Source organism: Myotis yumanensis, unplaced genomic scaffold, assembly GCF_028538775.1.
Source record: "Myotis yumanensis isolate MYYU_CA2020_CCGP unplaced genomic scaffold, mMyoYum1.0.hap1 SCAF_10, whole genome shotgun sequence".
Lineage (NCBI taxonomy): Eukaryota > Metazoa > Chordata > Mammalia > Chiroptera > Vespertilionidae > Myotis > Myotis yumanensis.
Genome location: NW_027223761.1, coordinates 6,178,051 through 6,190,783, shown reverse-complemented (window position 1 = coordinate 6,190,783; position 12,733 = coordinate 6,178,051). Strand labels below are relative to the sequence as shown.

At 59.1% G+C, this 12,733-nt stretch overlaps 1 protein-coding gene across 5 annotated transcripts in view; it reads left to right on the top strand.

Annotated features, from left to right (window-relative positions):
- SPTBN2 (spectrin beta, non-erythrocytic 2) overlaps positions 1–12,384 on the top strand; it is a 35,902-nt gene extending 23,518 nt beyond the window's left edge. For 3 of the 5 annotated variants that reach the window (XM_070427608.1, XM_070427610.1, XM_070427606.1), the window contains 22 exons: positions 141–897; positions 1,313–1,515; positions 1,882–1,972; positions 2,208–2,354; positions 3,156–3,419; positions 4,094–4,318; positions 4,607–4,696; positions 5,032–5,292; positions 5,375–5,505; positions 5,715–5,919; positions 6,410–6,784; positions 7,472–7,716; positions 7,815–7,953; positions 8,258–8,342; positions 8,575–8,771; positions 9,314–9,456; positions 9,545–9,620; positions 9,701–9,751; positions 9,958–10,178; positions 10,485–10,658; positions 11,160–11,202; positions 11,532–12,384. In XM_070427608.1, coding sequence (XP_070283709.1) covers positions 141–897; positions 1,313–1,515; positions 1,882–1,972; positions 2,208–2,354; positions 3,156–3,419; positions 4,094–4,318; positions 4,607–4,696; positions 5,032–5,292; positions 5,375–5,505; positions 5,715–5,919; positions 6,410–6,784; positions 7,472–7,716; positions 7,815–7,953; positions 8,258–8,342; positions 8,575–8,771; positions 9,314–9,456; positions 9,545–9,620; positions 9,701–9,751; positions 9,958–10,178; positions 10,485–10,658; positions 11,160–11,202; positions 11,532–11,765 — 4,357 coding nt within the window. In that variant the 3' untranslated portion in view covers positions 11,766–12,384. The remainder of the gene's footprint in view (positions 1–140; positions 898–1,312; positions 1,516–1,881; positions 1,973–2,207; positions 2,355–3,155; positions 3,420–4,093; positions 4,319–4,606; positions 4,697–5,031; positions 5,293–5,374; positions 5,506–5,714; positions 5,920–6,409; positions 6,785–7,471; positions 7,717–7,814; positions 7,954–8,257; positions 8,343–8,574; positions 8,772–9,313; positions 9,457–9,544; positions 9,621–9,700; positions 9,752–9,957; positions 10,179–10,484; positions 10,659–11,159; positions 11,203–11,531) is intronic. The other 2 variants (XM_070427607.1, XM_070427611.1) reach the window with 1 other exon arrangement.
- Positions 12,385–12,733: the final 349 nt, after the last annotated feature.

The window sequence follows — 12,733 nt, the reverse complement described above, 5'->3', positions numbered from 1 at the left end:
CTGGACAGGGAGCAATGAAGATGGAGATGAGAGGATGGAGCGGGTGGGGAGAGAGAGGCAGGGAAGAAGCTTCCAGATGTACCTGGACAGGGCGGGGAAGCTGAGCCACTCCAGACCTCAGACCCTCCCTCCACTCTCAGGTGGCAGCAGTTTCGGTCCCTGGCGGATGGCAAGAAGGCAGCTCTGACATCAGCCCTGAGCATCCAGAACTACCACCTAGAGTGCACGGAGACCCAGGCCTGGATGAGGGAAAAGACCAAGGTCATCGAGTCCACCCAGGGCCTGGGCAATGACCTGGCTGGGGTGCTGGCACTGCAGCGCAAGCTGGCCGGCACCGAGCGGGACCTGGAGGCCATCGCCACCCGGGTGGGGGAACTGACTCGAGAGGCAAATGCCCTGGCTGCTGGCCACCCCGCCCAAAGCTCTGCCATCCAGGCCCGGCTTGGAGAGGTGCAAGCTGGCTGGGAGGACCTCAGGGCCACCATGAGACGTCGAGAGGAGTCGCTGGGTGAGGCACGGCGGCTGCAGGACTTCCTGCGCAGCTTAGATGACTTCCAGGCTTGGCTGGGTCGCACGCAGACTGCTGTGGCCTCTGAAGAAGGGCCGGCCACCCTGCCTGAGGCAGAGGCCCTCCTGGCCCAACACGCAGCCCTGCGGGGAGAGGTGGAGCGGGCCCAGAGCGAGTACAGCCGGCTGCGGGCCTTGGGTGAGGAGGTGACCCGGGACCAGGCCGATCCCCAGTGCCTCTTCCTACGGCAGCGACTCGAAGCCCTGGGAACCGGCTGGGAGGAGCTGGGCCGCATGTGGGAGAGCCGGCAGGGCTGCCTGGCCCAGGCCCATGGCTTCCAGGGGTTCCTGCGGGATGCTCGCCAGGCCGAGGGCGTGCTCAGCAGCCAGGTGAGAGCCCAGGGCATAAGTCAGGACGAAGCGGGAAGTAGGGACAGGGGCATGTGAAGGAGAGAGGTGGATGGGGAGGGATACAGCAGCAGGTGGGGTAGTTGAGGAAACAGGATGGGCAGGAAGAACATGTTAGAAAAATATGGACCATGACTTACCAAAATTGACATAAGTGGGCTTGTCACATAATTACTAAAGAAACGGACTCAATAGCTAGAAAGGGGGTGGATAGGATTTGGACCGTTAAAGCTTCTCCAGCCCAGCTCCCTGTAACTTCCGGAGATTCCACGCAGTCAGGCACCATTCCGCCTGACCTACGGCTGGGCGGTCTGCCCTGCCCTCCCTGGGTGGCCTCTGTGTCTGAGAACCGAGTTCTGCTTTGAGAAGCGAGCTGGCTATCTCCCCTCCCACACAGGAATACGTTCTGTCTCACACGGAGATGCCGGGGACACTCCAGGCTGCGGACGCTACCATAAAAAAACTGGAAGACTTCGTGAGCACCATGGACGCCAACGGGGAGCGGATCCGCGGGCTCCTGGAGGCCGGGCGGCAGCTGGTGTCTGAGGGCAACATCCATGCCGAGAAGATCCGAGAGAAGGCGGACTCCATCGAGAGGAGGTATGATGAGGACGAGGCCGATGGAGGGTTCGAGAGGGAAATGAGTGAAAGCAGGGTGGCCTCAAAGATGGAGAACACGGAGGTCAGCCTGGCCGATGGGGCTGGAGGGCTGACAAGAAGTAGAGGAAGGAGGGCCCAATGGTCAGAGAGGGCCTAAGCCATGGGCTGGGAAGTTCTGCCTCCCTCACGGGAGCCGAATGAAGTCACCCCAGGGGAGCTGGGCGCTGGATCGGACTCTGGCTGTTTTACAGTGTACCTGGAAGGCACTGTGCCCAGAGGAGGAGGACTGGAGGTTTCGGGGTTAGTTGGAGGGTCATGAGCCCTTCACAGCAAGTTCAAGAGTTTCACAAGGGGCTGTCGTTACAGACACAGGAAGAATCAAGAAGCAGTGCAACAGCTTTTGGGACGTCTTCGGGACAACCGAGAGCAGCAGCATTTCTTACAAGATTGTCATGAGGTGAGGCTCAGTTCCCCCTGTCCCCTCCGACACGCCCCAGCCATCCTTTCCACGGCGCCCTGGCTCTTTGAGCCAAGAACAAGTCCATTGCCGTGTCCCCTGAGCAGGCGAAGCCCGCCCAGCTTCTCCCACATCCGCCACTTCTCCCCGCTCACCTGCCCCCACTTTATGCCTCGCTCTTCCCTCCCTCTGAGATGTACGTGCCTTTCTCCATCCCTGCTCTGTGCCTGTGCAGCTGAAACTCTGGATCGATGAGAAGATGCTGACGGCCCAGGACGTGTCCTACGACGAGGCCCGCAACCTGCACACAAAGTGGCAGAAGCACCAGGCGTTCATGGCGGAGCTGGCCGCCAATAAGGACTGGCTGGACAAGGTGGACAAGGTGAGCGGGGCGACGGGGCAGCAGGACGAGACCCCTGGGCTCCTCTGGGCAGGTCCCAGCCACAATGAAGGGAGGACCCAGGCTTCGGGATGTGGCTCTTTCAGGGCCAGAGGTCATGGAGCCTCCCATGCCAACCTTCCAAGGTGGGAAATTCCACCCTGAGGTCTATGGGACGGTGACTCCAGAACGTTGAGAAAATACAAATTAGTAAGGAGCCAAACTGCGGTTTTGGGTCAACGCAACAACTATTCCGGGGTCCAGAGCAGGATGACACTCCTCCGCAGGGTCAGCACTTCTCTGGAACAGGCCAGGTGGTGAACACTTCAGGATTTTCGAGCCACTGCCTTGCCTGCAGGTCGAGGGACTCTGCTTCCCTCACCAAACAAAGCCCTCCAGCAGAAAGGCTGGGAGTGGGGAGACAGGAGAGATTCACTTGCCACAGGTCAGGTGAGGGGTGAGGAGCTGAGAAAAATGAAACGATAACAAATAACACAAGACCATGTGCGATGTATCACTAGAAACGGCAAGCACTAGGGAACTCGAAATAGAGGAGATCGCAGAGGCTCCTTAGTTGAGGTGAGATTTGAGCTGGACCTTGAAGGGGAGCTGAGTGTGATCAGCAGCGAGGTAGGGAAGTTTTAGAGGGGGGTCCAAACCTTCGAGAAGAGTATGTTAAGGAGGGCACACAAGAACTCGGAATTATTGCTTACACTTAGGTCCCTGCTGCCCCTTAGTTCTCTGGCCTGTACAGCGCTGTGGTGTCTAATTCTGACACTTACTCTTCTTTGCCCCACCATCCAGGAAGGGCGGGAGCTGAGCCTCGAGAAACCAGAGCTGAAAGCCCTGGTGTCGGAGAAGCTGGAGGACCTGCACAGGCGCTGGGATGAGCTGGAGACCACCACCCAGGCCAAGGCCCGCAGCCTCTTCGATGCCAACCGGGCAGAGCTGTTTGCCCAGAGCTGCTCTGCCCTGGAGAGCTGGCTGCTGAGCCTGCAGGCCCAGCTGCACTCGGACGACTACGGCAAGGACCTCACCAGCGTCAACATTCTGCTCAAGAAGCAGCAGGTGCGCGGGAGCCTTTGCTGGAGTGATGAGTGCAGGAGACGGGAGAGGCAGCCTGTAGCTCTGGAGATTGGGGAGGTCGTTCTCAGACACCCCAAGGCTCAGTTCTGGAACTCTTTGGCGAGGGCAGAGGCCCGCTAATGGCATTGGGAATTTGCTGGGGAATCACAGGCCAGAGCAGGTGTGAAGCTGGCAGGCCAAAGCTGGCCAGCAGGACGTCGTCACTGATGCCAAGGAAACCTGCTGGGGGGTGATAGCCACTGGGTCTCCTGGACACCGTGGGCAGTTTTGCGTAGGCGCTGGGAGAAAAGCCAAAAGCAGAAGCCCCCCTCTCTGTGCCTGTGGTGTCCCTCCGTCACCCTCTACTGGCCCAGCACTGCACCAGCTGGTGAAGGAGAAATATCTCCAGGGTCCAGTTCTCATGTCTCCAACAAGGCAGGAAAGGTGGATTTGGGACTGCGAGGCAATGGATTGCTAACTGGCACCGTTATCAGGGCCCCCTTCCCTGGACTCCTATGTATATTAAAGCTTGAGGTCCACTGTCTAGGCCGGGAGGGATGCTCTCCCTGGGCTGAGCCCAGGGTAAGTAATCATGACGGGCTTGATATTGACTAGGGTCCCCTCTGAGGTTGATGGTGGAAGCGCAGGGATAACATCTTCCTCTTGGGGGTCGGCAGATGCTGGAACGGGAGATGGCCGTGCGGGAGAAGGAGGTGGAGGCCATCCAGGCCCAGGCCAAAGCTCTGGCCCAGGAAGACCAGGGTGCAGGGGAGGTGGAGAGGACCTCGCGGGCTGTGGAGGAGAAGTTCAGGGCCCTGTGCCAGCCCATGAGGGAGCGCTGCCAGCGCCTGCAGGCCTCCCGCGAGCAGCACCAGTTCCACCGGGATGTGGAGGACGAGATCGTGAGTCCCTAGGGTCGGGGATCCGGTAGCGTCGTCCCCACGGCAAACTGCCCCTGCCATGCGCTGGGGAAATGCCAGCCGTGTTCTCCTCCCCTTTGGCATTGAAAACCAACCCTCTAGGGACACTTGGGGATGCCCTGGAAGTCCCTTTTCCCCAGAACCAGAGATGGTCGCTTCCTGCACACACACCAGGAGCCCTAGAACCCCTCCCCCCAGCTGACCCGCTCTCCAGCTCCCAGCTTCTACTTTGCCCTGCGGACCTCCACTCACCCCTCCTTTCTCATTCAGTTGTGGGTGACGGAGCGTCTGCCCATGGCCAGCTCCAGGGAGCATGGCAAGGACCTGCCCAGTGTCCAGCTCCTCATGAAGAAAAACCAGGTGAGGCAGAGGCGAAAGGCAAGGTCCCAAGAGCCCCCTGGGACAGGGAGATGGTTTTTCTTAAGACCTGGGGGTTCTCTGGCTCCCCCTCGATGCTGGGTGTGACCCTAGACTTCATGGTTGGCCTTCGCTAGCCGTGGAGGGTGGGTTCCCTCAGGAGAAGATCATGGAATTGAAGGAGCTTTACCACCACATCCTTGGGCCAGAAGGGAGGGGAAGTGCAGAGGATTCAGGAAGGAGGAGAAGCAAGAGTGTGAGGGGGCTTGATGTTGAGTAGGTGTAAGGGGGTCCCTTAGCAAGCTTTTCAGTGTGTGCTCTTCTGCTGCTGGGGACAGACGCTGCAAAAGGAGATACAAGGCCACGAGCCACGGATTGCGGACCTCAGGGAGCGGCAGCGTGCCCTGGGTGCGGCCGCGGCAGGCCCGGAGCTGGCTGAGCTACAGGAAATGTGGAAACGCCTGAGCCATGAGCTGGAGCTTCGAGGGAAGCGACTCGAAGAGGCCCTGCGAGCCCAGCAGTTCTACCGAGATGCCGCCGAGGCCGAGGCCTGGATGGGGGAGCAGGAGTTACACATGATGGGCCAGGAGAAAGCCAAGGTGAGGGCCAGGGCAGAGCCAGGCTGTCACCTGCTTCTCTCCTCCCCGTGACCCTCCCTGATGACCACTGTCCGGCCCCCAGGATGAGCTGAGCGCCCAGGCCGAGGTGAAGAAGCATCAGGTATTGGAGCAAGCCCTGGCTGACTATGCCCAGACCATCCACCAGCTGGCAGCCAGCAGCCAGGACATGATTGACCACGACCACCCAGAGAGGTGAGCACGGCGGCATCAGGGGACCCAGTGCCTGGGGGAGAGGGGAGCAGCTCCAAGAAGGTGCAGGGATCATGGAGCCTCCCGTGTACGTGCACACAGATCCGTCCAGGAAGGTGCCATTGGTTGGCTAAGAGGGACAGGACTCTACGGGGCAGGCTGGGGATCCGAGCAGGGTATCCTAAGTGCTGGGCCGCTCCCCTCCCCCACAGCACACGGATATCCATCCGCCAAGCCCAGGTGGACAAGCTGTACGCTGGCCTGAAGGAGCTGGCCGGAGAGCGGCGGGAGCGCCTGCAGGAGCACCTGAGGCTGTGCCAGCTGCGCCGTGAACTGGATGACCTGGAGCAGTGGATCCAGGAGCGCGAGGTGGTGGCAGCCTCGCATGAGCTGGGCCAGGACTACGAGCACGTGACGGTGAGTGCGGAGAGGACACCAGCTGCCGGTCAGCTCCTGGGCGAGTAGAGGCCCCCCTGGGAGACTGGGGCTCCATCCTGCGCGGGCACCACGGGGTGGGTGCAGACCAGGCTGAGCAGCACTGTCCTCCTGGGTTTTGAGGTATTTAAGTTGAAGAATTGTGCAGAAAGGAGGACTGGGCTGTGCACAGAACTGGGTGGAAAGGAAATTAGCAATCACTCTTTTCCAAGAGAACTAGACAGTGTAAGGTACCCCTGTCTGTAGGCTGAAGGTTGGAAGCGCCCCCACTGCCTTGTTGAGGGCCTGGGTGTTCATCAGATCCAGGGTCACTGGGAACCACTGGCATCTGCTCTCGGGCTTAGCTCAGCTGGAGAAACCTATTTTGGTCCGTGTGGCCCAGGGGAGAGAAGACTCACCCCCGCCCCCCACCCCCATCCTGTTAGGCAGGGGCCAGAGTCAGAGTTGTCTGTGCACCTGTTCCCTCCACCAGATGCTCCGGGACAAATTCCGAGAGTTCTCCCGGGACACGAGCACCATCGGCCAGGAGCGCGTGGATAGTGCCAACGCATTGGCCAACGGGCTCATCGACGGGGGCCATGCCGCCCGGGCCACCGTGGCCGAGTGGAAGGACAGCCTCAACGAGGCCTGGGCTGACCTGCTCGAGCTGCTGGACACGCGGGGTCAGGTGCTGGCAGCTGCGTATGAGCTACAGCGCTTCCTGCACGGGGCCCGCCAGGCCCTGGCGCGGGTGCAGCAAAAGCAGCAGCAGCTTCCCGATGGGACCGGCCGAGACCTCAACGCGGCCGAAGCCCTGCAGCGCCGGCACTGTGCCTTCGAGCACGACATCCAGGCCCTCAGCGCCCAGGTCTGACTCAGCAAGTGAGGTCAGGGGTGGCTTGGAGGGGACTTGGTAGAAAAGGCCAGGGGGCCCCTCAGAAATGCCGGGGTTGCATCCTCTGGAAGGCCACTTAGGGATGAGGTGGATTTGCTCTACGTAAACATCTCTGCCAGAGGACATCTCACCACCACATTCACACCTTCAATGACAAGCCTCCTGAGGGCCCGTGACATTGTCACATGGTCCCAAAGGCTAGAGTATTCTTCACGTTGGACTAAAATCCAGCTATCGGGCCCACCCAACTAGAGCTCTAGACCCACACAAACCAAGCAAAGATCCTTCCTGCAACCATTTAAACCCAGTCACCCCCATCTAATCCCTCTTTCAGGCTGAAAATCTCATTCTAGCCATTCTGGGGGTCTCTCACGTCTTGGACAAGCCTCTGAAAGCCCAACTGGCTAGTCGCCCTTCTAAAGGGCTGCTCCCCAGGCTAAGCCCAGGCTCCCACTTGGGACCCAACAGGGCAGAGTATGACAAAGCTTACTCTGAGCACCAGCTGTCATCTTTCCCAGCCCCCAGCCCCTGCTCCTCCTCTGCTCCTCTAGCTGGTAAATGGGCAGGCCGGGCGAGCAGAGGCCAGGGTGGGGTGTGGGGGAGGAGACTGCAGCTCCTCAGAGTCTCCAGCTCTGCCTGACTCGGAGCTGGGCCCTGCAGGTCCAGCAGGTGCAGGACGATGGCCACCGGCTGCAGAAGGCCTACGCCGGAGACAAGGCCGAAGAGATCGGCCGCCACATGCAGGCTGTGACGGAGGCCTGGGCCCAGCTTCAGGGAAACTCTGCTGCCCGCCGCCAGCTGCTGCTGGACACAACGGACAAGTTCCGCTTCTTCATGGCTGTCCGGGAGCTGATGCTGTGGATGGACGGGGTGAACCTGCAGATGGATGCCCAGGAGCGGCCCCGGTGAGGCCCGCGGTGCCCGTGGCCTACAGGGGTTGGGAGCTGGTGGCTGGGAAAGGGTCGTGGACAGCAGGGTTGTGATGTGGTCTCTGTACCCCCAGGGATGTGTCCTCCGCAGACATGGTTATCAAGAACCACCAGGGCATCAAAGCAGAGATCGAGGCCAGGGCCGACCGCTTCTCCTCTTGCATCGACATGGGGCAGGGGCTGCTCGCCAGGAGCCACTATGCAGCTGAGGAGGTGGGCAAGGCCTGGGCACAACCGGGTCATCCTTATGGCAGAGGCCTTAATGCTGCGTTTGCTCCCAAGTCTTTCTGCTTCCTCATCCTTTCTTTACAGAAACCTTTCACTCTCTCTCCCCTCCGTGCTGTTCAGGGAGTCCCATTCCATCTCCCCCCCGCCCTCGCATCGCCCCCCCCGCCCCCGCCCAGAACTGTCTGCCTCTTGAAATCAGAAATCACTAGTTCCCCTATGTCAGTCCCCCAGAGTCTCCGAAAAGCCCAGCGGGATGCTAACTCGCATCTCTGCTCTGCCCCGCCCCCAGATCTCAGAGAAGCTGTCTCAGCTGCAGGCACGGCGCCAGGAGACCGCGGACAAGTGGCAGGAGAAGATGGACTGGCTCCAGCTTGGTGAGGGTGCCAGGCCTGCCAGGAGGGGCTGGGGGTCTTGAATCCTGTAGTTTCCAGAGTCAGACTAGGAATCCTGGGCATGGAGTTCGAGGCTCCCGCCCTTGGCTCTGCCCTGTGCTCCTGCTTTGGGGCAGTAGCATTCTCTGTGCCCTATTCTTGACATGGTTACAGTGCTCTGCCAATGTCCACTCTGACCTGCCATTTCCTGTGATCCCCGCCCCCATCCCTGCAGTTTTGGAGGTGCTCGTGTTTGGAAGAGACGCAGGTATGGCGGAGGCCTGGCTGTGCAGCCAAGAGCCACTGGTGCGAAGTGCTGAGCTGGGTTGCACAGTTGATGAAGTCGAGAACCTCATCAAGCGGCACGAGGCCTTCCAGAAGTCAGCAGTGGCCTGGGAGGAGCGTTTCAGTGCGCTGGAGAAGCTCACCGCGGTGAGGGCCACAGGACCCCAGGGATGCCCGCCCCGTCCCACTACCTCGGGCCTGTGGCCTGTGCTCCCTTTCGCGGGAAGAAGACAGTTCCCCTCCTCCCACTGCACCAGCATCTCCCAGATGTGAGCCAAGAGTGCCATGTTGTCACCACAGCTTTAGGAGTCGTCATTCCCGAGTGACGCTGTGAGACACCTCCTCCCCCGCTTCTTCTCATGGAATTATAGTTTCCTTTCTGTGTCCGCAGACCAGAGCTGAGACATTTCATCTTCCCCACCTCCCTGGTCCTTTTAAGTGAGACCTTCTATGCCAGGGGTCCTCAAACTACGGCCCGCGGGCCACATGCAAATACAAATATTGTATTTGTTCCCGTTTTGTTTTTTTACTTCAAAATAAGATATGTGCAGTGTGCATAGGAATTTGCTCACCATTTTTTTTAAAACTATAGTCCGGCCCTCCAACGATCTGAGGGACAGTGAACTGGCCCCCTGTTTAAAAATTTGAGGACCCCTGTTCTATGCTCTGACCTCAGAATGTTTTGACAGTTGGAGGAGCAGGAGAAGGAGCGGAAAAGAAAGAGGGAAGAGGAGGAACGGAGGAAACAGCCCCCTGCTCCAGAGCCCACAGCCAGTCTGCCCGGAGGGGTCCTTGTGGACGGCCAGACGGCTCCTGATGCTTCCTGGGACGGGTGCGAGCGGGGGCATCTGGGGAGGAGGAGGAGGCTGAAGCTAAGCAGCCCAAGGACTTACATTATTCTGTGTCATCTGCCACTCCAGAGCCCACCCCCGGCTACCAGCACCCACACAGGCAGCCAGCATTAACGGAGTCTGCACAGATGGAGAGTCCCCCCAGGTGAGCCCCACACCCCTGTGCCCTATCAGAATTTCAGCCCCGTGTCCTGCACATACTCTTAAAGCTTCTTGTCCTTGTAGCCCCTGTTGGAACAACAAAGACTTGAGCAGGGCAGCTTCCCAGAAGGGCCTGTGAGTTCCTCCTGGAGGTGTGGGTGTTGATATCTGGAGGGACGAAGAGGGGTATGCGCTGGGTGGTGGGGACACTGAGGTCAGGAGAGGGCAGAGGCTCGAAGGACACTTGGGGGCAGAAAGCCCAGCTGGTGGACTTCAAGCTTCTGACATCCAGGCTAGTTATCGGCCCCCTCATCCTTTGACACAGACTCTTTTCCCCACAGGCGTCTGGCCCAGGAGACGAGACCAACGGGCCCCAGGGAGAGAGGCAGACCCGGACACAGGGCTCGGCCCCTCCTATCCTGCCCCAGAGCAGGTCATCTGAGTCAGCCCGGGTTGCCACCTTGCCCTCTCGAGGCCCAGAGCTCTCTGCCCAGGAACAGATGGAGGGGATGCTGTGCCGCAAGCAGGAGATGGAGGCCTTCGGCAAGAAGGCTGCCAACAGGTAGCGGGTCAGGCCGCAGTGCTGTGGCCTCTCCAGTCCCTGCCTCTGAAGAGGCTTCCCCAGAACCTCTTCCTAAATAGATGGGGAGGAGTGGGGGGGTGCCCTGCAGGAGGAAAGTCCTCTAGGGAAGGGGTAGGACTCAGGAGCAGAGGGGGGCCTCCTTCAGGAGGGTGTAAAATGACAGGCCTACGAACAGAGTGGCACTGGAAATCCTAGAACACCCACGCTCTCCCCGGGGCTCCCAGCCCCATAAAAGCTGGTCAGTCTGCCTGTCTCGCTTCGTCACCTGCACCATGTCCCTCCCAGGTCATGGCAGAATGTGTACTGTGTCCTGCGGCATGGGAGCCTTGGTTTCTACAAGGATGTGAAGGCAGCCAGCACGGGAGTGCCATACCACGGAGAAGTGCCTGTCAGCCTGGCCAGGGCCCAGGGCAGTGTCGCCTTTGATTATCGGAAGCGCAAACATGTTTTCAAGCTGGGGTAGGAACAGCACTGTACCCTCAGGATGGGATGGGGAGTTAGAGTGGCATTTGGGGACAGGTGGAGAGATGGGAGAAGCGGGGAGCCAGGGGGTACATTATATTTCACACCAAGGGAAGCAGGAGCTCCAAGACTCAGGCCTGATGGCTGACCATGTCAGGCTGAAAAATTGTCCTGGATGGGATATCTGAGGACAGGGTGCTGGCATTCCCCTGCCTCCAGGGACCTCCAGGAGCCTGCCCCTGCCGCCAGCAAGCACCAGAGCTGGAGGCATGGCCTGGGGTGGAAGTGAGGTCACCCTGGTCCTCTGTAGCCAATCAAGAAGCATTGCTTTCGCACAGTCCTGAGACGAGGATGTGCAGAGGTGTCTGACCTGGCTCCGAGGGCCCAGCAGGCATGTTCTCCAGCCTGGCCTCTGGCTGATGATTGAACTCCTACCAGCACTGATGGGGCCACTCCCGATTCTCAGCTCTGTCCTGAGGCTTCTCTCTCTCCCAACAGCTTACAGGATGGAAAAGAATATTTATTCCAAGCCAAGGATGAGGTGAGCTGCCCCCTCTCCGCCCACACCCCTCTCTCCCATTGCCATTCTTAGAACCCTCCAATTGCAGATTCTCCTTTCTTCCCCCTTTGCTCTCTTTTTCCTTAAGTGTCTCATTCTTTGTAATCAGACAGCCCCCAGTGTGCCACCTGGATGCTTGTGAAGGCCACACCAAAACATGTTCCCTGTCTTAAGGGGCCTTTTTCTCCAATGACATGAAATAGTCAAACCATTTTTCTGCCGCCTCCTCCCAAGCCTCCCCGCTGTCCACAGGCTGGAGGCCTCAGCACAGCGCCCTTGAAGCTGACCAGTTGTCTCCATGCTCCCTGTAGGCAGAGATGAGCTCGTGGCTGCGGGTGGTGAATGCAGCCATTGCCACTGCGTCCTCTGCCTCTGGAGAGCCTGAAGAGCCAACGGTGCCCAGTGCCACCCGGGGCATGACCCGGGCCATGACAATGCCCCCAGTGTCACCGGTCGGGGCTGAGGGGCCCGTGGTACTTCGCAGCAAGGACGGCAGAGAACGAGAGCGAGAAAAGCGCTTCAGCTTCTTCAAGAAGAATAAGTAGTTGGGGGCACGACTCCCCGGCTAGCTCCTCCCTTTGTTCAGGAAACTGCCAGGGACTGTCAACTGGGACCACCCTCTTGTCAGGACAACTGCCTGCTGCTAGGGTCTGTTGCCAAGGTCAGCCCATCACCAGGAACTGTCTCTGGGGACAAGTCAGTGTTCCCATGGACAACCCTTCTCTTCTGCTATTTAACTCCAGACTGGTGGTGGGACCCAGGCAACCCCCGATCCTACTCCCCCGACTCCCCACTTCCCCAGCCTTAAACCTCGATTCCCACCACAATGCGGACAGTGCCGCACCCTCAGTGTAGGCCACATGGGGAATGGCTGCCCCTGCCTCAGGGTCATTCTCCCACCACAGCTAGGGCACGCTGTCTGGTGCCTTGCCCCTGGGGACCAGCCAGGAACCTCTAAGAGCTGAAGCAGGACCTGGGGGCAAGATGGCCGGATGATGGAGTCAGAGACACCGAAGCTCCCCATTCCATCCTCCTTCATCCTCTGACTCAAGCGGCCACTCCATCTCCAGCGACTCTTAATGGCTTCCAGGTGTGAGTTGTTCAGGATCAACCACAGCCTTGATTGAGTCTGGCCAAGGAGGTGATTAAACAGCTCAGCTTCTCTTACTGCCTCATGGTGTCTTTGCTTTCCTGACCACAAGCTCCCTGCCTGTGCCCATGTTTTCCCCTTTGGCTCCAGTCTCCTATGTGTCCGGTTTCCATTCTGTCCCAGCCTCCAAGCCCTCAAAGAACCACATTATTTTGAGAGCCTCCATACCTTGGTCTAATTTTCCCATGAGAATGACCTCCAGTTTGACCAATGTCAAGCCTCCTTTTAGACCAAAGAAGTTCACCATGGGTCAGAATGATGCGAACAAGCAGTGAACGACTATTTCCCTGGTGTACAGCAGTCTTCACTTGTGATTCTCTCAACTGTTTTCAAAAACAAAAGACTTAAAAAACAAAATTGGAA